This window comes from Leopardus geoffroyi, chromosome B3 (assembly GCF_018350155.1).
Source record: "Leopardus geoffroyi isolate Oge1 chromosome B3, O.geoffroyi_Oge1_pat1.0, whole genome shotgun sequence".
Lineage (NCBI taxonomy): Eukaryota > Metazoa > Chordata > Mammalia > Carnivora > Felidae > Leopardus > Leopardus geoffroyi.
Genome location: NC_059337.1, coordinates 61,263,863 through 61,287,461, shown reverse-complemented (window position 1 = coordinate 61,287,461; position 23,599 = coordinate 61,263,863). Strand labels below are relative to the sequence as shown.

The following is a 23,599-nucleotide window of genomic DNA, read 5'->3' as shown; positions in this document are numbered from 1 at the left end:
AAAAAAAAAATAGCAGCCTAGCCTGGTTCCCTCCCTCCATTCTACCTGGGAGGAGGGAGGAAGAGGTGCCATGACTGCCTTGTCACTCTCCTGGCAATCTGCTGGAGAAATTCCCAGGGCACACACCAGATTTTTAGGAAATGATAAAAGTCAATACAATCTCCAGTGTCAGAGAGTCCTCTACTTGGTGAAGCTAGTATGAAGATAGGAGTTTTGTTCTGATAGGACTGATCCAAACTAGTTCATAGTTATTATTAGTAATGTCCTCCTGGACTGACTGGTCTCATGCTGTCACTACACTGAGAACATTATCAGAGGTAAGAACCACAGTTTATATCATAAGCATCCCTAGCTTCTGATTTCATCTCCAATGTCTGATTAATATTTGAGGGCTGGCCATTCAGTGAATTGGAATTCATGGCTCTCCTCCCACCCAATAAAGGTAAGATGACACTGCTTTTAGAGGCCATAATCAGATAATCCAGAGGCAAAGAATGACCAAAACCCAGAGGGATGCAGAGAAAATGATGACCCCTCTGTGCCCAGCCTACTCCTCCTCATGTCAACTCAGGTGTCTGGCCCAGACACCAAGTGCTGTCCTTGGCTCTCACATGGCATCAGTTTAACTCCTCTGATCTCACCAGACCACCCACTTCTTACTTGTACTGCCACTGCCTTGGTGCAGGCCACCATCACCTCTGCTGCCATTTCCCACCCTTCTGCTGGCTAGCCTCTTCAGATTTCAGGAAGAGCCTCTTCTGGAAGCCTTCTCTGAGCCCCCACCTCTGGGCCAGGTACTCCTCCTAGCTTAGAGCCTCTTCTCCTCTCCTGGCAGGGCTCTGGTTACACCACACTACAATGCAGGTCAGAACATCTGTCTCCACTGCACCTTGAACACCAAGAAGGCCTGGACTCTGTGTTTTGGCACTTGCCAGACATTTGCTGAATAAATGAATTGAATGGAAAAGCCCAACTTCCTGCTTTAGAGCACAGTATCAAATTCTGGACTGAGGCACCACAGATATAGGCATGTAAGCTGATGTCCAATTGTCTATAGGGAGACTCCCCAGGATCTCCCGGGACCTCTCTGTTGGCTTTTCCTGGACATTCGTCATTCCTCCTCAGCCTGAAACATTCTCCTCAGGTTTGCCTCCCGTACAGTAGGAACCTGCAGGCAGGGACCCCACCAACTCTATACCTATCTGCTTAGCATGATTTGATTGACCCTGTAAAGGCCCCTTTGCCTCCAAAATCCCTTTCCTATTATCAGTCTATGCTTTTCCAATTAAGCCCATGAAATAAAATCTCAGTATTTTTGGCCTAAGGTTTAAATCTCTAGTTAAGATACAAATACTGGAAGAGACAGGATTGATCAGACACCCACACTTCAAGCACTGATTTGTTTTTCAGTTATTTCCACAAGAATGGGAAGGAGAGTGAAATCCTGGGGAGGGAGAGATGATTTGGTGGAGCAAGGCTGCCTGGGGCCTGGATGATAATCTGGAGCAGGCATCATTATCTGACTATAAGGAGAGTGACCAGCATGTTGGCAATAAAGAAGAGTTAAGCAACACTGACCCAATCTGAGTATTTCAGGTACTGCAGGGGATTTCCTAGGCATTGATAGGTTTTGATCCTTGTTCCTCTTAGAGTGACAGAGGGCTTGGTCATTTGAATGACATGCTTCCTTTCCTGGAATGTGGGTGGCAAAGATGACTCAGTGAGATCTACAGATGTTGAGAACACTGTCTTCCTAATACCTCTGGAGACACCTGCCTCACATCCCTTGGGGTACTGGTTTGAGTTTTAATTTTCTTTTCCCAAGAGGAATAACACCTCTTGGGAGCTAGGAGGTTTCTAGGTCCACTCTATCCAGTCCTGGCTCAGGGCTGGCCAGAGCGTACCTTGATAAGGGAGTCATCACTGAATCTCATCCCTTTCAGGCTCCTTGAAATCATAGGAAACTCAGACAGACACTAGAGGACTGGACCAGAGTGGATCTCAGTTTTGATCTAAGCTAGAAGGGAAAAGTTTGGGGCAGGAGTAATCTAGGACCCAGAAGATATCAGGATAGTTGCAAACCTCATTAGGCAAGGTGGCAGAAGAGCCCAGCCCAGGTCAACTGTGGAGTCTACAGGAACGTGCCCCAGGCTAGAGCCCCCAGACACCATGTCTGCCTTCCACCCTGTTCCCCAGGAGAAATGAGAGAAACATAAACAACAAGGGGTTCCCAAAAGGGGCCTGGAAACCCCCAAAGGCAGCTGTGTGCCAGAGGGGTGTGTGGGGAAGGGGAAGAGGAGGGTGGTGGAGCCAGACCTCAGCCCTCTTGTCTGGCTGCCTGCTCTCCCATATCCCCACCTCTGGGATGTGTAGAGGATGGGTGTGGCAGGAGAAGACAGAAGAAAGGGGCTTGGACAAAGGGAAGGTCTGCACACACAGGTGCAGGCATGCCACGAGAGCGTGCAACCTGTGTGACCCGAAGGGTTGGGACACACACACCCTAGGAGTGGAGGCAGGTGAGTGCAGCTGTGGGCATATGCAAGCTGTGGGTATCCCGGGGTGGGTGGAGTGGGTGAACTCTGCCCAGGGGTGGGTGAACTGTCAGTGACCCACGGTGGCATTGGCAAGAAAGGCAAAAGAGGTGGCCAGGCCCCGGACCCAGGGAACCCTTCTCTTCAGATCACTCTCTGGTGGCCTGGGAGGTCCCAAGGAGCCTGAGGAGAAGTCTCTGGGCCTCCTGCCAGCCTCTTGACAAAGCTAGGCCCGACTGGACACTGGCTGCAATTGCCCCCGTTGGCATGGGCTCTGGACACCATGCCCTCCAGGGGGTCCAGCTGGAGTCCTTCGTGCCCTCTTAGCTTGCCCTGAGCCCCAGGGCCCTCCCTCCTTTGTTGTACACACTCCTGCCTGCATTGCTACAACAGTTTCCCAGCAAATTAGTCAGCCTCTCCCCACCTATGCTTCAGCACAATCTGCATATGACCTCAGGAAATCATGCAATCCCTTCCTCAAGAACTCAGGTGCCCTATCATTTGGATCCCCATCCCTTCTCTGCCTGGCCCTAGCCTCCTTCCCCTGCTCCTCCTCCCTCTACCCCCCAGAGTCCAGACCTGGAATCAAACACTGCTTCCACCATAGGCAATCATTAGACCTCACATGCAGAGTGGGCCTCAGCACTACCCTCAGGTTGTGGGAGGAGCACATGTTGTTTTGAGGCCTGCCCTTCTCCCTCCCCACCCCCACTGGCCACAGGTGTCATGTGGCTCCTCTACCTCCCTCAGGATTGCCCCTCTTGCAGATGGGGCTCCCAGGACCTCTGGATGCCCATGCCCTGCCCCTTTCAGACCCCAGGCCCTCAGAGCAGCCTTCCTTAGCTACTCCCGGCTTTCAATGTCCTCCTCCAGGTCTAAATTCTACAGTGACAAAGTTAGAATGCCATTTCCTGTTACTAGTCTATAATCACTTTGGGTGTAAAAGTCTTCCCTTATTAAAATGTATACTTGGTGTCATGGCTGTCGGCATTCTTTGCCCCCCTGAGGCTCTTGAGTCTAGCTGAATCCCAGGGTGAGGGCAGTGGGAGTAAAATGGAGCTTTGGGGAAGCCTGGTGGCTCTTGTGAGTGCGGACACCCCCACAGCCAGGGGGCCTTGACACAGAGCTCTCTCCTTCTTGAGGGCTAAGCCTCTCTCTGGATGGGGTAAGTTGAGGGGAGCACAGGACGGGGATCTGGGCTCTCCTGCTTTCTTGAAAAGACAAGCATGAGGGGAGCATTTAGCCCACCCAGATGCCTTGATTTCCTATTGAAGCCAGACACTTCACAGGGCCCCCATAACCAGGAATGCAGGAGGGGCTGGGATGAGGGTGAAGTCAAGACTGTAAGAAAACACTGCACAAACAGTGCTGGTGAGTCAAACCACGTCCATGGGGCTACACTGCAGAGCTGGTGCCATGTGGCCTCCACCATGAACCCCAGAACCCAGTTTGGGATCCATGTGCTGAGCAGGGGCACGGAGACTAGGCTAGCAGAAGGAGCTCTCCTTCTTCTTCACCCCTAATAGCTCGTAAACGCATGCAGAAGCAAGAAGTGCCCAGTGTGGGAGAAGCTGCTGGTCCCACAAATGGGTGTTAGGGAGTGGGGAGTGGGGAGGAGAGAGTGAGGCAAACAGTTTTCTCAGACCCAGGAACCCTACAGGGGCTGGTAGTGCCAAGGTTACAGCTAGGAGGGGGGCCTGGAAAAATGATATCAACCCCAAAGTCTGAAATACAACCTGAGTGTAGCAGACACCCTGCCCCCACCCCCCACACAAACACCTCTGATGTTTCTCCAGCCAGGGCAGGACTCCTTCCAGGCCCCATAACGCAGAGAAGGAGGGAAGACCGGATACTCACCCATATCAGCCTGCCGGACATTTTTCATCCGGATGACCTTCACTGTCAGCAGGTGGCATGGAGAGACCCCACCCTGTGGGTTGAGAGGACAGTGGACTCATTCTTCAGGTGATGACAACTGATAGAGCAGCTCAAGCTGGACACAGGCTCCCACTGCTCAGACCCAAGATGCCTCCTCACAGTCAGTCCACATTTCTGGGCTCTTGAGGACACTGCTGGTCCCCAAGACTGCTGAGGTGAGGGGCTTACTTCTCACCTCATTAGGAGCCAGCACACCTTGGAAAGGGATGGCTTCATGCCTGTTCTGTTCATGTTTCTCCTGTTTGAATCTCATGATTTGAAGCCCCTTCCCTGAGAATTTTAACCAGGCTTAGAGGAATCTGTTTACCATCCACTCCCAGCCTGTGCCCATGGAAGATGCATGGAACTCCTCCATCTGACCAAGTGACCCTATTTTTTTTTTTTTTTAAATTTTTTTTTTTTTTCAACGTTTATTTATTTTTGGGACAGAGAGAGACAGAGCATGAACGGGGGAGGGGCAGAGAGAGAGGGAGACACAGAATCGGAAACAGGCTCCAGGCTCTGAGCCATCAGCCCAGAGCCCGACGCGGGGCTCGAACTCACGGACTGCGAGATCGTGACCTGGCTGAAGTCGGACGCTTAACCGACTGCGCCACCCAGGCGCCCCTCAAGTGACCCTATTTAAAGAGGCCTCTGAAGAACTTATCAAACTCAACACCCAAAAAACAAATAATCCAGTGAAGAAATGGGCAAAAGACATGAATAGACACTTCTCCAAAGAAGACATCCAGATGGCCAACTGACACATGAAAAAAATGCTCAACATCACTCATCATCAGGGAAATACAAATCAGAACCACAATGAGACACCACCTCACACCTGTTAGAATGACTAACATTAACAACTCAGGCAACAACAGATGTTGGTGAGGATGCGGAGAAAGAGGATCTCTTTTGCATCATTGGTGGGAATGCAAACTGGTGCAGCCACTCTGGAAAACAGTATGGAGATTCCTCAAAAAGCTAAAAATAGAACTACCCTACGACCCAGCAATTGCACTACTAGGCATTTATCCATGGGATACAGGTGTGCTGTTTCGAAGGGACACATGCACCCCCATGTTGATAGCAGCACTACTGACAGTAGCCCAAGTATGGAAAGAGCCCAAATGTCCATCGACAGATGAATGGATAAAGATGTGGTATATATATATACAATGGAGTATTACTCAGCAATCAAAAAGAATGAAATCTTGCCATTTGCAACTACATGGATGGAACTGGAGGGTATTATGCTAAGTGAAATTAGTCAGAGAAAGACAAAAATCATATGAATTCACTCATATGAGGACTTTAAGAGACAAAACAGATGAACATAAGGGAGGGGAAGCAAAAATATAAAAACAGGGAGGGGGACAAAACGTAAGAGACTCTTAAATATGGAGAACAAACAGAAGGTTACTGGATGGGGTGTGGGAGGGGGGATGGGCTAAATGGGTAAGGGACATTAAGGAATCTACTCCTGAAATCATTGTTGCACTATATGCTAACTAACTTGGATATAAATTAAGAAATAAATTAAAAAAAAAAAGAGGCCTGTGAGTTAGGACCTTTCACGCTCCACATAGTTTGCCCTGTTGCCAAAATCATATTACACCTTTTTAAGAATATGCAATTCTTCTCTATTTAAAATATTGTTGGGGTTTTGGGAAAAACATAAAAGTATGAAGAAAAAGAAAAGAGTCTCCAGCATCCCACCACTCAGAGAGATCACTATTTTCACTTTTTTTTTTAAATGTTATAATCACTTTTATTTTCAACTCAGACTGTATAAAGATAGTTTATCTGCCTTGGTTATATATCAGAGATAATAATATTGCAATGACTAACATCTACTGAATATTTACTATTTGTCACTTTTCTTACATTTTTAAAAACAATTTTAATCTTTATTTATTTTTGAGAGAGAGAGCAAGCACAAGCAGGGGAGGAACAGGAAGAGAAGGAGACACAGAATCGGAAGCAGGCTCCAGACTCCAAGCTGTCAGCACAGAGTCAGACACAGGGCTCAAACCCACAAACCGTGAGATCATGACCTGAGCCGAAGTCAGATGCTTAACCAATTGAGCCACCCAGGCACCCCTTCCTTACATTTTAAAACCTTCATTAAGACCTTGAGGTCCTGCTATCTTGCTATGATTGAGGTATTGCTATCTTTTTAAATTGAGATACAATTGAGATATAACGTATTAGTTTTAAGTATATAGCAAGATGAGTTGATATACATATATACTGCAGTATGATTACCACAACGAGTTTGGTTAACGTCCATCACCACACATAGTTACAATTATTTTTTTTTTCTTGTCAGGGGAACTGTCCACGTTTTGATGTCTGTCTTTCCAGCCTCTTCTGGGGCTTATTCTAAACAGCAACAATAGAACGAAGCCTGGGAAGGCTGCTACTTAGAACCTGAGATAGATGTGTAAGTCAGACTTCAGGTCCCTTCCTCCTCAGTTCCCAACAGCTGCCTCTGAATCAGAACAAAAGCCAAACTGACAGTCCTATACAGGTCTGAGGAATCCTTTTGTGAGATTAACTCTGAAATATTGGAAATCCTCACAGCCCATAACTTGATCTAACAAGATTCTGTTTTGAGCTGGGTGGCTCGAGGCAAAGGCCACATACACCACTTCTCTCCTGGCTTTGGAAATATGGCTGTGGCTGTTGGCCATACCCACTCTGGGCATGATGGGCTCCTCATTTCTCACTCCCCAGCTGGCGCAGCAGTGTCCTGGTATGATCTTGTGAGGAAGCAGGAGTCAGTTTTCACCCAGGAGAGCAGTTCTGGCAAAGCCTGTTCCCAGTGGCCCACTTTCTCAGATGGCAACCAGAGTTCAAATGTGGGCCACCAGAGGCCTCAGCTCAGGCAAGGGTCAGTCCTCAGGGACATTCCCTAGTATTGAAGGATTCTCGATCATCACAGCCCTTCTTCTGCCTCCAGGAGGGCTGCCCATAGCCCTGCCTGACCCCCCTGTGTCTTGTCTGGAAGGGAATGAGCACTCACAGCTTCCCGCAGCACCTCACTCGAGGTCTCCCTGCCTCCCAGGGAAAGTCCTCCGCTATCTAACCCTGATGCCTTCCGGTGAGGTTGACCATCTCTTCGCATTCTAACTCAGCAAGGCTAACAACACCAGCTACTATCCCTTGACTGTGTGCCACATGCTAAGCGTTGTGTGTGTGTGTGATCTCTATGTTTCGTATTGCTCAATCTTTCCAACACCCCTCGAAGCAGTTATTATTAGCCTCGCTTTACAGATGGCGAATCTGAGACCAAGTCCTTTGATGGTGGGCACTCAGCTAGAATCAAAGGAGCCCAAGTTTGAATCCAGTTCTAATTCTTAAGCCTGTTGCTCATAATCATGATCATGCTGTCATCTTACTTGAAAGCAACACTTGGGACACCTGGGTGGCTCAGTTGATTAAGCGTCTGACTTTGGCTCAGGTCATGATCTTGTGGTTCATGGGTTCGAGCCCCACATCGGGCTCTGCGCTGACAGCTCAGAACCTGGAACCTGCTTCAGATTCTGTGTCTCCCTCACTCTCTGCCCTCCCCTGCTTACACTCTGACACTCTCTCTCAAAAATAAACATAAAATTTTTTTTTAAAAAGGAAAGCAACCATTAACTTTCAACGCAGAGACATGTGCTGCTTGGCCCTCACCTCCTCCTCCTTCATCTTTTCCTCTTAGAACCTCTTTTCCTAACAGCTTCTTCTTTTCACTCTGAATTCCCTCAAGGCCCTCCAATAATCCCCAAACTCTGGTAGTCCTTCTACCAGTAATGCTTTTATTGGCTACATTTCTGCCAATATGTTTCATGATCTCTTTCTTTTTTATTTTTTTAAAGTTTATTTCTTTTGAGAGAGAGAGCGAGAGCGAGCACAGGTGGGGGAGGGGCAGAGAGAGAGGGAGACAGAGAATCCCAAGCAGGCTCTACGCTGTCAGCACAGAGCCTGATGTGAAGCTCAAACTCACAAACCATGAGATCATGACCTGAGCTGAAACCAAGAGTCGGATGTTTAACTGAGCCACCCAGGCGCCCCTCTCTCTTTTTTTAAAGAGCCAGTATACACCGAAGTGTAAGGGTTCTTGGAGGAGTTCTGCTTCCCAGTAGCCTAGAGGGCTCCTTCGTGGTCTACCTTGAGTCTCAAATCACAACTTCTAGCTCAAGAATTTGCAGGAGAGACTCAATTCCAAAGGGCTCTACAAACTACTCTGACATCTTTGCCAGCAGAGACGCAGCACCTGGCAGGGAGTTTGGGAGACGGCCCAGAGGGGCCAAGCTGAGAGGTAGGCAGTGGGAACATGGGATTCAGGTCTTGGGCCCAGATGATTCCAAGAACTAGGTCTGAGAAAAATGACCTTCTTGGATAAAAATGAATGTAAATATTTTGCTCCTGGTATAACCAGCTGAACTGGAGTGGTGCTAGAGATAAGCAAAACTTCATGGCCCCAGAGATAATTGATCCAATTACCAAGATCCAAGAGAACAAAGCACAAAGCAGATGGGAGCCAGACACCGGCAACATTATGGCAAGTTCATGGGGCAGGTTATAGTGTGGTAAGGGTAACCACTTTAGGGACTTGGATAAGCCTGTCCCTCGGACAAGATACCTTGGCTGGTTATCACGATGAAATCATAGCCACAGCCAGAAACCATACCAGCTGGACCGCAGCCCTGCAGCAGGGATGCACATCAATCCTTCGGTTCATGGGGCCATTGGGGGGTCCTGGGTAAGGAGCAGGGAGTACTCAGGGGGTTGGAGCTCAAGGCAGAAACTATTTGGCAAACAATGCAGAAGTGTATTCGGACATGTTAATAACCTACAGGGAGGGCGAGCCTGCTAGTTTTCAGGGAAGCCATGTGGGAGAAAGGGCTCTATTACTCAGGCTGCGGTCACACACACGACTCCAGCTCCAGCCTCCTCCCTGGCCTTGGTTCCTGGGGCTGATCCCTTCAGGACCCTACTTCCCCCTTGAGACCTACATAGGACAGGGGGAATCTCCTGTGGAAAAGATGTTTCCCTCAGGACTGGTTATTATGCAAGTCAATAGTACCCCTTCCCATGCCCATCTTTATAGGTATGACCTTGGCAGAGGTTGGGGAGCACAACTCACCACCCTCCTCCAACATGCAAGGCCCTGAGCCTGTGCTGGCTACATCGTGTCTGCTCTCGTTTAGCCCTCCAGCCACACTGTGGGGAAGGTGCTGCCATCCCCACTTTGTAGGGGACAAGACTAGGTTTAGAGACACTGCATCTCACACAGGGACACACAGCCCAGAAATGGCAGGGCCGGGACTCAGGTGCAGATCCACTTGACCACAGGGCAGCACACTTTCCATCCACCCGGAGGCTGGCTCTCACTGAGAATTAACCAAAATGGCTCAAAGCTTGCTCCAGGTCACACACTGGACTACTTAATAGCAGAGGCAGGAGTAGGCCCTTGGCTCTCAATTCAGGGCTTACCCTGCACCCCAGGTATAGCTGTCACCACAAATTAGTCAGAAGAGTGGTTACAGATGGGATCCCAGGGACAGGCTCCCAGGTGGGGGTGGGAGTTGGGGAGAGGGTCTGACAACCCTGTTTCAGAGGTGGTGGGTGTGATACCCATCCCCGGGCCAGGCACACCCTAACTAAACCAGCCCATGAGGTCTGGGGTGAGGGAGAGGGTAAGACAGCGCACAGGGAGCCTGTGGGCCATCTGTCCCCAGGGCTTCTCAGGACAGGCGTGGCTGGCGGTGCCGCCTCCTCCTCCCCAGTGAGCTGGGTGTAGCCTGTTCCTTGCAACACCTGTATCAGAGCCCCGAACAGCTTGGTGATCCCTCCCCGGATGCGTGGGCCCTCCCTAAGACGACACCATTGGGATGGGGACTTTATGGGACCTCAGAACGTTTCCCAGCTAATCTGAGCAACATCCCAGACCAGGGGGTTCCCGGGAGGAGCTACCATGCTGTTTTCCCTTTTAATCACACAGGCTAGGTGACAGGTCATGGCAAGAAGTCCAGCTCTGAGCCTTGCACCCTCTGGGACCTGAGAGGGACAGGCGCAGTCCTCAGCTGCTTCACTCGCCCTGTCCCTTCTGTGGAAGCTCTCCCCCAGCCCAGGTTCCACAGGCTCATCCAGACTGGGGAGGCAGGAACATGCGCTGACCAGAGGCTCTTCCAGCTCCTTGAGGTGCTGTGGGGGAAAAGTGGCACATCCCAGGAGGTGATGTCTATCCTGGCCAGGGCAGCGGGGCACCAGGCACCATGGAGCTCAGAGCTCCCCTCCTTGGGCTCATTGGAGGCTGAGTAGGGTCTCCATCTCCCACCCCAAAAGGACAAGACACTTTCAGGGCATCACTTGTCTCATTCAGTGATTCAGTGTGGGCTGGGGGAGGGAACCCTGAGGAGGGGAATGAGGAAGAAATTGCTGCTGAAAGTCCTGGCCATGGTGTGCCTATGGAAAACTGGAAGCTTGAGGTAAATGGGAAAGCTGAGGTGGAGCTGGTCTGGAGCCCTGGCAACCCGTTCCTTGAACCCAGGGTCTCTCTACGAGGCTATGAGGAATCAGATGGACCCAGGAGTCTTGACCACAGACCCAGCTGGGCTTCGCGGCTAATGTGACAGGTTGGCAATGCCACGGGTCCTCATGGGATACTGTAACACACACTCACAAGGCATGGCAATTTAGAATGACCGTAGGGTAAATGTCCACTCACAGCTAGGACAGGCAAGTGTAGATCCACCCCTAGCAGTGCTGAGCACCATCTATCCAGGTGCTGTCTTGGCCCCAGATGGCTCTGGGCCACACCACAGCACAGTGTCGAGCCTGTGGGTAACCCCAGCTGGGCCATCCCCCCAGGAGTTCCAGCTGGGCCAGACCATGTCCCCAGGTGCTAGGAAGGGCTGCTGAGCCTAGGTGCTCTATGTCTCCGGAGTCTACAATGCTCCCAGCCCTCCCTGTGCCTGTCTCCTGCCCTCAGCCTCTGCCCCACCTACCCAGCACTGCTCCCTCACCTCCACGGCGCAGGGGGATGAAGGCTTGCCATCTTCTGCCTGGTATAGGTCTGGTAGGTAGTGGGAGAGCCAGGCGGGCATCTGCCTCTGGAGCATCGTGTCAGCTCTCCAGATGGGTGGCAAGATTGGGAATTTATATTCTGACTCAGAGCTCCGCCTTCTGGACACCTCTCTGCTGTGGCTGGGATTGCATGGGGAGGGGTTAGGGCGGGTAGGCAGATGGGGAACAGGGGGTCTAGACGTGTTAGCATCAAGGGGTCTAGACGTGTTAGATCCTGCAGATCTTGGAAATGCAGGAACCAGCAGGGAATTCTGGCCCTTGGGGTCAGCAGTCTGCCACCCCCAGAAACATACCACCTGGCTGTCCAAGGAAACAGGGTGGCAAGAAGAAGATCCTGGACCCTGACAACTTTAGGATTAGCACAGCCATGATCTGGGAAAGCCCTCTTTCTTCAGCTTATCAAGGTCATGGCTCAGAGATGCCCTTCTGGGCATCTGAGGAGATGGGGGGAAGGTGCCCTCCCTCCTAACTCCACTGAGTCCCACAGCTTGGTGCCTAGGAGCTGTGAGCAGGGACTCCAGGGAGGAGACACCATGGTCAGGGCTCCCAATGTTAGGAGGAGAAAAAAAATAATAATTGCCTCAATCCTTGGTGAGGAAAGGGTCAAGTACAGGTGTCCCCAGCTCTCCCTCCTGGGAAGCCAGGTGCAGAGAGGGTGTGCCCAGACTGTCTCAGGACAGCTTAGAGGATGCTCCCGCCCCACCCATCTGATCCCTATCTCTGGCCTAGTGGTAGGCTCATTCAGGGGCCCGGTGAGGTGACTTCGCCAGCTCGGTTGCCCAGCTGGGTACACTGGGAGTTTCCTGACTGCGCTGTTGCCTGAGGCCCCACAACCGGCTTTTCTGGCCCACATATTAAAGTGATTTTGTGAAACTGAGGGTGAGATCTGAACACAGGGCTGACCAGGCCCAAATGCAGGGATGAAACTTGGTTGGTGGTATCTGTGGGACCTCTTTCCATGCCAGGTAGAAGTGAGGTGACTCCCCCAAGGACCCAGCAAGGATGAATTCCTCACCTTCCCCCTTTCAAGATGCCTTCAGTGCCTGTCCCTTCCTTCCCATCCCATCAGTGGCTTCTGTCTCTCATCCTCCTCTGCCTCTCAGGGATTCATGCCCCTTACACCTGGCTTGCCAGTGAGTTTTGTAACCATCCCTTCAACTGGCCATTCTGCTCCAATGCATCCAATGCTTATCCATTCTTTGTCAACAAATTCTGGATTCCAATACCTTCTACAAAGCAAATAAAGCCCAGAAACAATCCTATGTATATATGGAATTTTAGTGTATGATAAAGGAAGTCTTGCAGATAGGGATGAAAGGATGGACTATTTGTTATTGGAAAACCTAGCTTGCCCTGGAATAAAATCACTAGATCCCAACTTTATAACTGTACAAAAACCAAATTCCAGACTAATTAAAAATCTAACCATTAAAATAAAACCATAGAAAAGTTACAATAAGGTATTAGACAACATTAATATAATATTGGGATGAAGAGAATCTTCCTAAATAAGGTACAAAGCCTAGAAGCCAATAAAGATGTATTATCAGATGTGAATATATAGAAACAAAATTTCAGTAAAGCAAAAATATCACAAGAAAAGCACTACCTCTAAAATATATCCCCAATATTTTCCTCTTAATAAATATCCATGGATAATGAACTCACCATTAAAAAATAATGGTAATGAAGAGAGTCTTGGCCTGCCAGATTCTAAGATAAAGTACAAAGCCACACTTAGACAAATAGTATGTCACTGGCGCAAGAACAAGACCAATGGGACAAAGATAGAGGGATCAGAGACATGCCTTGATATTTAATGGAACTTAATCAATGATAAAATTGGCACCACAAATCAAGAGGAAAAGAATAGCTTTTTAACAGATGACATGGACCTGAGTGGCTTACTAAATAGAACAAATTAAACAACATCCCCATTATTGCCATATTTAAAAAATAGGCTGTAAATGGGATCAACACATGAAGTGGAAAACCATAAGGCTAGTTGAAGACAATGTGGGAGAATCAATTTTGGGGGGTAAGAAGGATTTCTTAAACATTTGGAAACCAGGAACCATAAGGCAAAAAATTTCTAAATCTCTACATAAGGATTAAGGATTTCTGTCAACTCAGAACATGCAGAAAAAGTTAAAAGATAGTTGACAGAATGACAGAAGATATTTGCAATGCATCTGCAAATCACCAAAGGATCACTATGTAGCATATACAAAGAATTCTTATGTAATCCACACAAAAAATGGCTGTGCCAACATAAAAATAGACCAAAGATTTGAACCTGCAGTTTATGTAGGAAGGCAATCCCACAAAGCTAACAGGCGTTTGAGGAGATGCTCAAAATCATCCGTAATCAGGGAAATGCAGATTAAAACACCAGTGAGATTTCACTGCAGCTAATAAATTGGAAAACACCGAGAAAGTTGAATAATGGTTGCCTTTCTGAGGAGAGAATGGAGAAGGGTATGTAGGTACAGGGAAATAAGAACCAATCATGAGGGCAAGTATGGGGCTCACGGGACCAAGGAGGATACACTCCACATCCTCAGAGGAAATTTTTTCTCTCCAGCTTTTCCCCAGCTTCGCTGCCATTGCTCTGGTGAAAGCCTTTGCCTTTACTCATTGCAACAACTGCATTAGCCTACCTGGTCTCCCTGCTTCCTCTCTTGCCTTCCTATAAGCCATTCTCTACAGAAGAGCACAAGTGGTCTCCTAAAAACACCAGCTAGATGATATTGCAACCCGGAGTAAAACCCTCCCAGTTTCTGGTTGCTCTCATTTCTTGCCATGCCCTGGAAGGACCCGTGTGGTCTGGCTGCTCACATCTGTTCCATTCCTCCCCTCACACGTGAGTTCCAGCTCTACTGGCCCTCCACACCCGGAACATGGCAAGCTCTTTCCCACATCAGGGATTCTGCACTTGTTCTGCACTTGTTGTTCCCTCCTGAAGTCTTTGACACTGACTCTGTGTGTTACTGCTCTTTTTCATGGTCATGGATATGCTCAAATGTCCTTTTCCTGCAGCTCTTGCCTGACCACCCTCCGTAACATGTATGCCTCTGGCCCACCTGTGTGTTTCTGAGTCACTCTGCTTATTTGATTTGATTTAATGTATCATATCTTGGATTATCTTGTTCAATTATTCTTTCTGCCTCTTTCCATCAGCCTGTAACCCTTTAAGGGTAGAGACATTGCTTGTCTTGTTCATCATCTGGAAACACCTAACCCCACCAATCAAGGAATGGTTTGATTGCTAGGGCACATTCACACACTGGAATATTACGCAGATGTCAACAGAAATGAAATGGCTCACATTTGCTGAATGTATAAAAAGTGACAAAGTCTATTCTACCTATGAAGTAGATATTATTATTATCTCACTAAAAAAAGAATTGAGGTGCGCCTGGGTGGCTCAGTCAGTTGGGTGACTGACTACGGCTCAGGTCATGATCTTGTGGTTGGTGAGTTTGAGCCCCATGTCAGACTCTGTGCTGATAGCTCAGAGCCTGGAGCCCGTTTTGGATTCTGTGTGTGTGTCTCTCTCTGCCCCTCCCCTGCTCACATTCTGTCTTTCTTTCCTACAAAAATAAATAAACATTAAAGAAAAAAAAGAATTGAAACACGGAGAGGATGAGTAAGTTGCTTGGGGTCACCATGATAAGTGACAGGGCTGGGATGCAAGTCAGTCTGATTCCAGAACTTCTGGCTCTAACAATATACACGTTGGGAGATGTGTCTTAATATGTTGAGATGTGTCAGGACTTCTGGCCAACAAGCTAGACGTGGGTCCACTTTATGATGAGGAGATACAAAATGATACAAAATAAGCATAAACAAAACAAGAAATAGGGGCACCTGGGTGGTTCAGTTGTTTAAGCATCTGACTTCAGCTCAGGTCAAGATCTCAAGGTTCATGGGTTCGAGCCCCACATCAGGCTATCTGCTGTCAGCATAGAGCCTGCTTCAGATCCTCTGTCTCCCTCTCTCTGCCCCTCCCCTGTTCTCTATCTCTCTCACAAAAATAAATAAACATATAAAAATATGTACATATTTTTAAAAACATTATAAGAAAGAACCTTCATCCCAATGTAGATAATACTTATATCCTTAGTTCTGTCAGTAGGCCTGGCTCACAAGTATTTTCCGTTCTTCTTCTTGGTAACAAAATGTGAAGGTCCAGCTGAGTGCTTTGCATCCTCAAATTACTTTCATCCACAGCTCCACATTTCTCAATCTTGGGAAGTTCCTGCTACTAAAAGTTGTGGCCTCTTGTTTCAACTAGATGACAGGTGTTATTTTCCAGCTCCTGATTCTCTCTCACATAACAAAACTGGCTGGAGCCTTTTCTACACTGCATTTACTTTTTGTCACTGGTTTACCTCTGTGAGGATAACACTGACATTGTCTCAAACCTGACTGAACATGGTATAGTTGGTTAAGGGTCTGGGCTTTAAAGTGTCACAACTGCATTTGAACTCTGCTTCTACCACATATTAGCTGCATGGACCTGGGTAAATTTATCCTTATAAACTTGAATTTCTCCATCTATAAAATGGAAAGCATAATGATTTCTACCTCGTGGGGTGGTTATGGAGACTAACTGGGATGAAGGTCTTAGCATGTGGCTGACCCTCAGTTAGCGATGGTTTTGCCACAAGAGGTGTGATACACAGCAATATCAGAGATACCAAGACATCATCCCTGCCCAAGGAGCTACAAACTAATTGGGTGAGACAGGAAGATCACAAAAGTGGTCTCAGGATGATCCTATCATGTACGAGGAACAGAGGTGTGAAGATATGCTGCTCAGAGAGCATGACCACCCAGGGCTGGGAAGGTCAGAAGAGGCTGCGTGGCATAGGAAGAACTTGCACTTGCCTTTGGAGGAAGGGTAGGGACCTGATGAATAAAGCAGGAGAGGGCATTTGTGTCAGGAGAGACAGCATAAGCAAGGCTATGAAGACTCAGAAAGGAGATGAAAGGAGATGAAAGTAAGTCCTGGATATCAAGTACAAGAGTCACGATTGTTTGTAGGCAGTGGTAACTCATGGAAAGTTTCTGAGCAGAGGGTGTTTAAGAAATATAGCAAATCCTGCTCCTATGGGTAGAACAGGTGACCATCAGGACCGTGTGGTTTGGGTGAGTTGGAAGGCAGGTGTGCCTCTTTGATCAGCCTAGTGTGGCCCCTCAGGGCAAGCCATGGTCTACAAAAGGCCCCTGATAAATACCTCTCCCTCTTCACCTGTGAGAAACGCTGCTGGGTCTCATCCTACCCGAATGCCCTATGGGCTCCAGTGCCATGCAGACTGCCTCAGATTTTCTAGCTGTTACTCTGGACCTAAGAGGATAGGACTTGGGAAAGAAAAAGACCTGCTTGTCTATGGAGGAGGGGGAGGAATCCAGAGCAGGCTCGTAAGTCTTTTCTTCCTCTCCCTGCACACTTCCCTTTTGCCTTACTCTCCCACAAGCCTCTTCTGCCAAGCCTAGGAAAACCCACAGGGCAGATATGTGGGGTGGGGAGCTCCTGGCTTCTCCCACAGAGGGATGACAAGTGGCCCTCACTTTTCTTGGTCCCAAGATGGCTGATCAAGCATCCCCCAAACTCTGCCAAGTCTCTTGACATCATCTCCTCCACCAGGGCACGGTGGTGGCAGGGGGAACCCTAGACTCCACAGGGAGAGGATTAGGGGAGGGTTCAACCAAATTCAGCTATGAAGTAATGTGTCAGGGTGAGCTTGGACTGGTGCTGTTGTTTTATAATTTTTTTATTAAAAATTTTTTAATATTTATATATTTTTGAGAGAGAGAGGTTGAGAGAGAGAGAGGTTGAGAGAGAGAGAGAGCACAAGCAAGGGAGGGGCAGAGAGAGAGGGAGACAGAGCCTGAAGCAGGCTCCAGGCTCTGAGCTGTCAGCACAGAGCCTGACACGGGGCTCAAACTCACCAACCGTGAGATCATGACCTGAGCCAGAGTCAGACGCTTAACTGACTGAGCCACCCAGGCACCCCTGGTGCCATTGTTTTAAGAACTGTATCCGATGGTTCGAGTCTATCCCATTCACTGGTGCTGTCTTTGGACTGAATTTGGTTACAGCCCAGTTCTAGCAGAGGAACATAATTCCCCACAGATTCCATCTGGGTCAAGCCCCTGAACCAAGGTTCTGCAGTCACTTCCCGAGAGCCACTCCCCACCACGTCTCAGGGCAGAGGACAAGGGGATGGGCGGTGTTGGCCTGCGAGGGTCTGTGAGCAAGAGGTGTCCTCATACTAATTCCTGGGTTTGACAGGTCCCAGCACAGCTGAGGAAAGCCTTCGCTCCCTACTGATTTCAAGGTCAGTGTTCAGGCATGCGCTGTGGGGTGGCAGACAGAGCCCTAGACTGGAAACCAGGAGCTGTGGGCTCCAGTTCCAGCTCTGCAGGATGATACAAAACAAATGGATGCCTCTCTCTGGGCCTCACTTTCCTCTTCGGTAAAATGGGAGGTTGGACTAAGTGAGTCTGGAATCCTAGGAGTGGGGCCTGGAGTCTGTATCTTTTCATTATCTCCAGTGAGTCTGAGACATAGCTACGGCAAGACCACAGAACCAGGGAGCCTCAGCGTCCCTTCTGGCTGCTGCCTTCAGGGGTCTGGCCTGCCGTGCTGCCTACTGAGGCTTCACCATGCTTGGGCACCAGTTCAGACTGAGAATAAATGGGGAATTCTCAGTGTCCTTCTGAATAAGCTATGATAGACCCCAAAGTGTAAACACAGTGTGTTTGATGCCAGAAATGAGGAACAACCAAGGATATGGTCAGAGAAGCGCTGAAAGTGACTAAAAATAGACTGATATTTGGTGAGGGGGATGGGAGACATGAGGAGGACGCTGGGGGTGAGTGAACACAGAGCCTGTGGCCTGTTCTCAGCAGGATCCAGGGCTGGTGACTCCTCTTACCACCCCTTCCCCCAGTTGAAAGTGTGAGGAGTGTGGTGTGTGCCTTTGGGAGGGGATGCACATGTGCTCTCTCTTGCGGGGAGACCCTGAACCCTAACTGGAGAATAAAGTCCTGTCACACCAGCCTGGATTAGTGTCATCTGCCCCTGGGGGTCCTGGAATGTGACCCTAAGGACCCATTTCCAGCTGTCCCCACAGCCTCAGCCCTGCTTGCCCTGCCAGACTCAAGGGTTCATGTAAGCCTTATAGCTGGTTCAGGCCAAGTACCCTGAGAACTAGGATGATTTTGAGGTAGTGATCAGGGTTTGAGTTAAAGAATTTGCACTGAGGAAGTGGAGAGTGGCTGAGCTGGCTCTCTGACACTGCGGTGACTTCCAGGGCACTCCCACCTGGCTTCTTGCCCTCCACTGCCCTGCCCCGCCTTCTTACAAGCCTTGGCTGGTTGGTGGCTAGTGGGCTCCAGGACCTGGGAGAGCAGAGGGGAGCTGCCAGGAGGATGCACTGGGGCAAAGGGCATTCCTGGAGGTGGAGCTGGGGCTGGCCCCTGGGCCTGACTGCTATAATCTAGGCTGTGCCTGGGCGAGCCTGAAGAAGTGGGTGAGCCAAGCACAGCAGGCAGAAGGGACCCTTGGGTCTGTGAGGAGCAGAGAGGGGTGGGAGCCCTTTCCCTGCCTGGGAGCAGTCTGGAAGAGGTGCCTCTTGCTGCTAGCTGGGTCCTCCAGCTCTGTCCACAGTGGGCCCTGGAGGGGGCTGGGCTTAAGCCTCTCTTGTCCCCAGTGCCTGGGAGCTGGCAGCATTGCAGCCGTCTCCTGCCACGTGCAGGTGCCACCTCCCCCCTCCCTCTGTGCGCATGCGTTTGTAGGGGTCTGGTGAGTGGGAGTAGGGTGTTCCAGTCTTCTTTCTGGTGATGCAGATCCTCAGAGGGAAGGACTCTGGATTCCAAGAGTCCAGACCAGGCCCCTGTTGTACCTGGATTGCCGCCTTCAGCTCCTGTCTGCTATAAACAATAACTAAAGACACACTTAGGGTGACCAACTGACCCAGTTGGCCAAGGAATGAGAGGTTTCCTGGGACAAGGGACTTTTAGTGCTAAAACCTGGGAAAACTAGGATGATTGGCTAGATTATTTTTAACTTTTCTTGAAAATATTTTTTAAAGCGGACACATACCTGGCATGCCAGACCTGCAGTCTGTAATTATTTGTATCTATGAGTGTTTATAAGCACTCCTAGGCTTTAAAATTATTTGAGAGGAAATAATTTTATTGCATTCTGATTTTATTTTGTAGTATATGAACAAAATCTATATGGAACAATTTCACATATTCAAGCCAATTCTGAGGTTAAGGGGTGATTGAGTCTGTATATGGGATCCTAGTATATGGACATAATGCCCCCTAGAATTCCTTTCCCCATCATCTGATAAAATAACACTGGGGATCTTATGGAGCTGTCTATCATGGGGAATCTTCCTCCTTCCTCAGAAGTGCCTGCCTCTACCACCAGTGTATCCCCAACTTCTTAGATTCACTGATTGGTTCAGGAACAATTAGATCTCCGCACCCCCCCCGCCCTTCTTATTTTTAGGATTATGGGTGGGTGGGGTTGTGGTGGTGGTAGTGATGGAGATTAGTGAGATGGAGGGAACGAGAGCTATTACTCTTTTATCTAGATATGAACTCTAAGGAAGATGTAAACTTTGAGTTACTGTCACCACATGGAAGGATTCAGTATAAGAAACTAAGCTGACACAGGGGCACCTGGGTAGCTCAGTTGGTTGAGTGTCAGACTGTTGATTTAGGTTCAAGTTATGATCCCAGGGTCATGGGACTGAGCCCTGCATAGGGCTCTGCACTGAGCATGAAGCCTGCTTAAGATTCTCTCTCTCTCCCTCTCCCTCTCCCTGACTTATGCTTTCTTTCTTCTAAAAGTTTTTTTAAAAAATTAAAAAAAAAAACTAAGCTGACATAGAAAAAGCAAAGTTGAGAGATAGGGAGAAAAAGGGAAAGTTCTGAGAATGTGTTCTGGACTACTAAATTCAGCCATGCCTGAAGCCCTCATATACCTTGGACTTACCAATTACACAAGGCAATAAAGGCATCCCCACACCCAACCCATCTTATGCTTATTTGAATCCAGCTTCCATTATTCTGCACTTGTGGCTGAAGGAGTTCTGGCTAATTCACCTGACCACCACCTCTGTGGCAAGTCTCTATTTGGGACTCTCCATTAGGGAGAGGGGAGGGGAGAACTACCCCAGTGTTGTGTCCTCTTCTGTCTCCTGAACTGAGTCCCTTATGCCTTCACATTAGGAAAACCAAATCTCCTCCAGGACACATTGAGGGTGGGAGGTACACGTCTGTGCTTTTGTCTTCAGGGGACTGTTTGGGGGAAAATGGGATGAGAACTCTTCCAAGTTCTTTCTCTCATCTGCCCCAATCCCTCCCCTTGTTCCTAGGATCTACAGAGGTCTCTTGTTGGTCTTTGACTCTGCAAGTCAACCCTATAATACATCTACCTCCCACTCACATACCTATTGCCTTTGTGACACCCCAGCATAGGTAAAGCCTTTCCTAGTCACGGGAGGAGTGATGATCGCCTTCACCACTCCATTTCAACACCAGGTAAACTGGGATGGAAAAGAGCATTGGTTACTGTTGCTGCCTAGAGCTGGGGTAGAGGAAGCTCACCCCTTCTCCTGGCTAGGGTTGGAAACAGGCAGCCATCCTCAACCTGTGAGTAAGGCTGAGTTGACGGAAGGGAAAGGCAGGCAGGATGGGGCAGGCCCACGAGACAATGCATAAGAAGAAGCAGGTGGCAGAAGGACCACAGGAAATGGAAATAGTATCCTAAGCAGGCTGGGATAAGAATTCACAAATGAGCTCAACATTTGACTTTTGGGATGACCTTTTAACCCAAAGACATCCAGCTGCAAGAGGATGGAAGGAGGGAGGAAGAAATTGCTTCCCAGTCCAAATAAAACAGCCTCCCACAAAGCACATCTTCCTAGCTTAGCCTATAATTTCAGTTTCTCCTTTTAAAAAAATATTAAGCAATTTTATGACATGCAAAATGTATAGAGAATAATAAAGTAAACATCTATGAATCCACTACTCAGAGTAAAAAATAAAACAGTGGTAACATAGTCATTTCCCCTCTCCTCAGAGGAGAACCACAACCCTGGATTTCTAGCCATCATTCCAAGGCATTTCTTTATTCTTTTTCTTAAAAAAAAATTTTTTTTAATGTTTATTTATTTTTGAGAGAGAGAGAGAGAAAAAGAGAGTTAGCTGGAGAGAGGTGGACAGGATCCGAAGCAGGCTCTGTGCTGACAGCAGCAAGTCAAAGGTCGGGCTAGAACTCATGAACCATGAGATCATGACCTGAGCCAAAGTGGGACACTCAACCGATTGAGCCACCCAGGCGCCCCTCTTTATTTCTTTTCTAAATATGTCTGTATTTCTATTTGGTATCACTTTACATGTTTTAGACTTTATATAAGTGGTATCACATAAAGGATATGCATTCTACAGTAAACTTGGATTTTTTTCCCCCAACCAGATATTATGTTTACAGGATTTGCCTATATTGGCAAATATAGATCTTGCTCCTTGATTTTTCATGGCTGTAAAGTACACCACAACTTATCTGCATCTTTTGTGTGATGGACATTTAAGTTGTATCTAAGTTTTGCTATTACTGTATTTCATCAATTCTAAGGCATGCGTTTTTCACATTTAAAAATCTCTGAATTAAGAGATACTTATTGAAAACAACAATGGGAAGGTGCATGGGTGGCTCAGTTGGTTAAGCATCTGACTTCAGCTCAGGTCATGATCTCATGGTTGGTGAGTTTGAACCCTGCATTCGGCTCTGTGCTGACGGCTCAGAGCCTGGAGCCTGCTTCGGACTCTGTGTCTCCCTCTCTCTCCGCCCCTTCCCTCCTTCACGTTCTCTCTCTCTCTTTCTCTCTCCTTTTCTCTCTCTCTCTCAAAAATAAACATTTGAGAGAGAAAGAGAAAGACAGACACAGAGACAGAGCATGAGCAGAGTAGGGGTAAAGAGAGACAGAGTCACAGAAGCAGGCTCCAGGCTCTGAGTTGTCAGTACAGAGCCACATGAGGGGCTCAAAGTCATGAGCTGTGAGATCATGACCGACTGAGCCACCCAGGCTCCCCAACATAAAAAAAAATCTTTTTAAAAACAACAATGGGTTATACTTTAATTGGCGATATTTTCCCTTAGTGAATGTTGTACCTTAGATTCAATGAAGAATAGCGCCAAAAACACTACAGCATTCCTGTATGTGTTGTGTTTCTTTAGTGTATATCCCTCTGGAAGTAGAAATTGCTTAGTTATAAGGTATATTACCACCAATTTTACTAGATATTGCCAAATTTTTCCCCAAAGTATTTTTACTGATTTCTACTCCCACCACCATGGAAAAGGGTTCCCATTAGTGTATACCCAGGATTATCAACTGACTTTCTGAGTTTTGTTAATCCAGTGGGTATGAAATGGTATCTCATTGTGGTTTTAATGTGTATTTCCTGATTATTAGTAATCTTGGGCATCTTTTCAAGATCCTTTACTTTCTCTTACCCATATTCTTGGGACTCTCTATTGATTCCCCTGCCTCAGTCCTCCTTCACCATAGTCAAACCAACCACCATCAATATTTATCAGGATACAACAGGAATTATCAGAAGCTATAAAATTGTTTATGCCCAAGTAATTCTACTCTTGGAAACTCACACTGAGAGAAGAAAATACTACATGCTTAAAAATGTTAATTGTATCTAAATTTTTAATGGTTAAGAGTGGAAAATCATCCCAAAGTTCAATATTGGTAGATATTTTAATAAATAATGGCATATTCCTATGATTAAATTCTATGCAGTCATTAGAAAGAGAACTATAGGGGCTCCTGGGTGGCTCAGTCAGTTAAGCGTCTGATTTTGGCTTAGGTCATGATCTCACTGTTTGGTTCATAGGTTAGAGCCCCACATCGGTCTCCTCACTGACAGTGCTGAGCCTGCTTGGGATTTTCTCCCTCCTCTCTCTCTCTGACCCTCTCCCATTCATGTGTCCTCTCTCTCAAAATAAATAAATAAACTTAAAA

General features: G+C 47.9%; 1 protein-coding gene and 1 long non-coding RNA gene across 4 annotated transcripts in view; one reads left to right on the top strand and one right to left on the bottom strand.

The window, feature by feature from the left end:
• Nucleotides 1-4,423, top strand: part of LOC123581933 — a 29,715-nt gene extending 25,292 nt beyond the window's left edge. Inside the window, exon 3 of the long non-coding RNA XR_006704092.1 lies at nucleotides 4,328-4,423. This is a non-coding gene — a long non-coding RNA (uncharacterized LOC123581933). The remainder of the gene's footprint in view (nucleotides 1-4,327) is intronic.
• The window catches only part of PLA2G4E (phospholipase A2 group IVE), a 60,677-nt gene that overhangs the window by 27,442 nt on the left and 9,636 nt on the right, over nucleotides 1-23,599 (bottom strand). For 2 of the 3 annotated variants that reach the window (XM_045448078.1, XM_045448076.1), the window contains exon 2: nucleotides 4,389-4,461. In XM_045448078.1, coding sequence (XP_045304034.1) covers nucleotides 4,389-4,461 — 73 coding nt within the window. Of the gene's footprint in view, nucleotides 1-4,388; nucleotides 4,462-11,470; nucleotides 11,587-23,599 lie in introns of those variants that run through there. The other variant, XM_045448077.1, reaches the window with a different exon arrangement.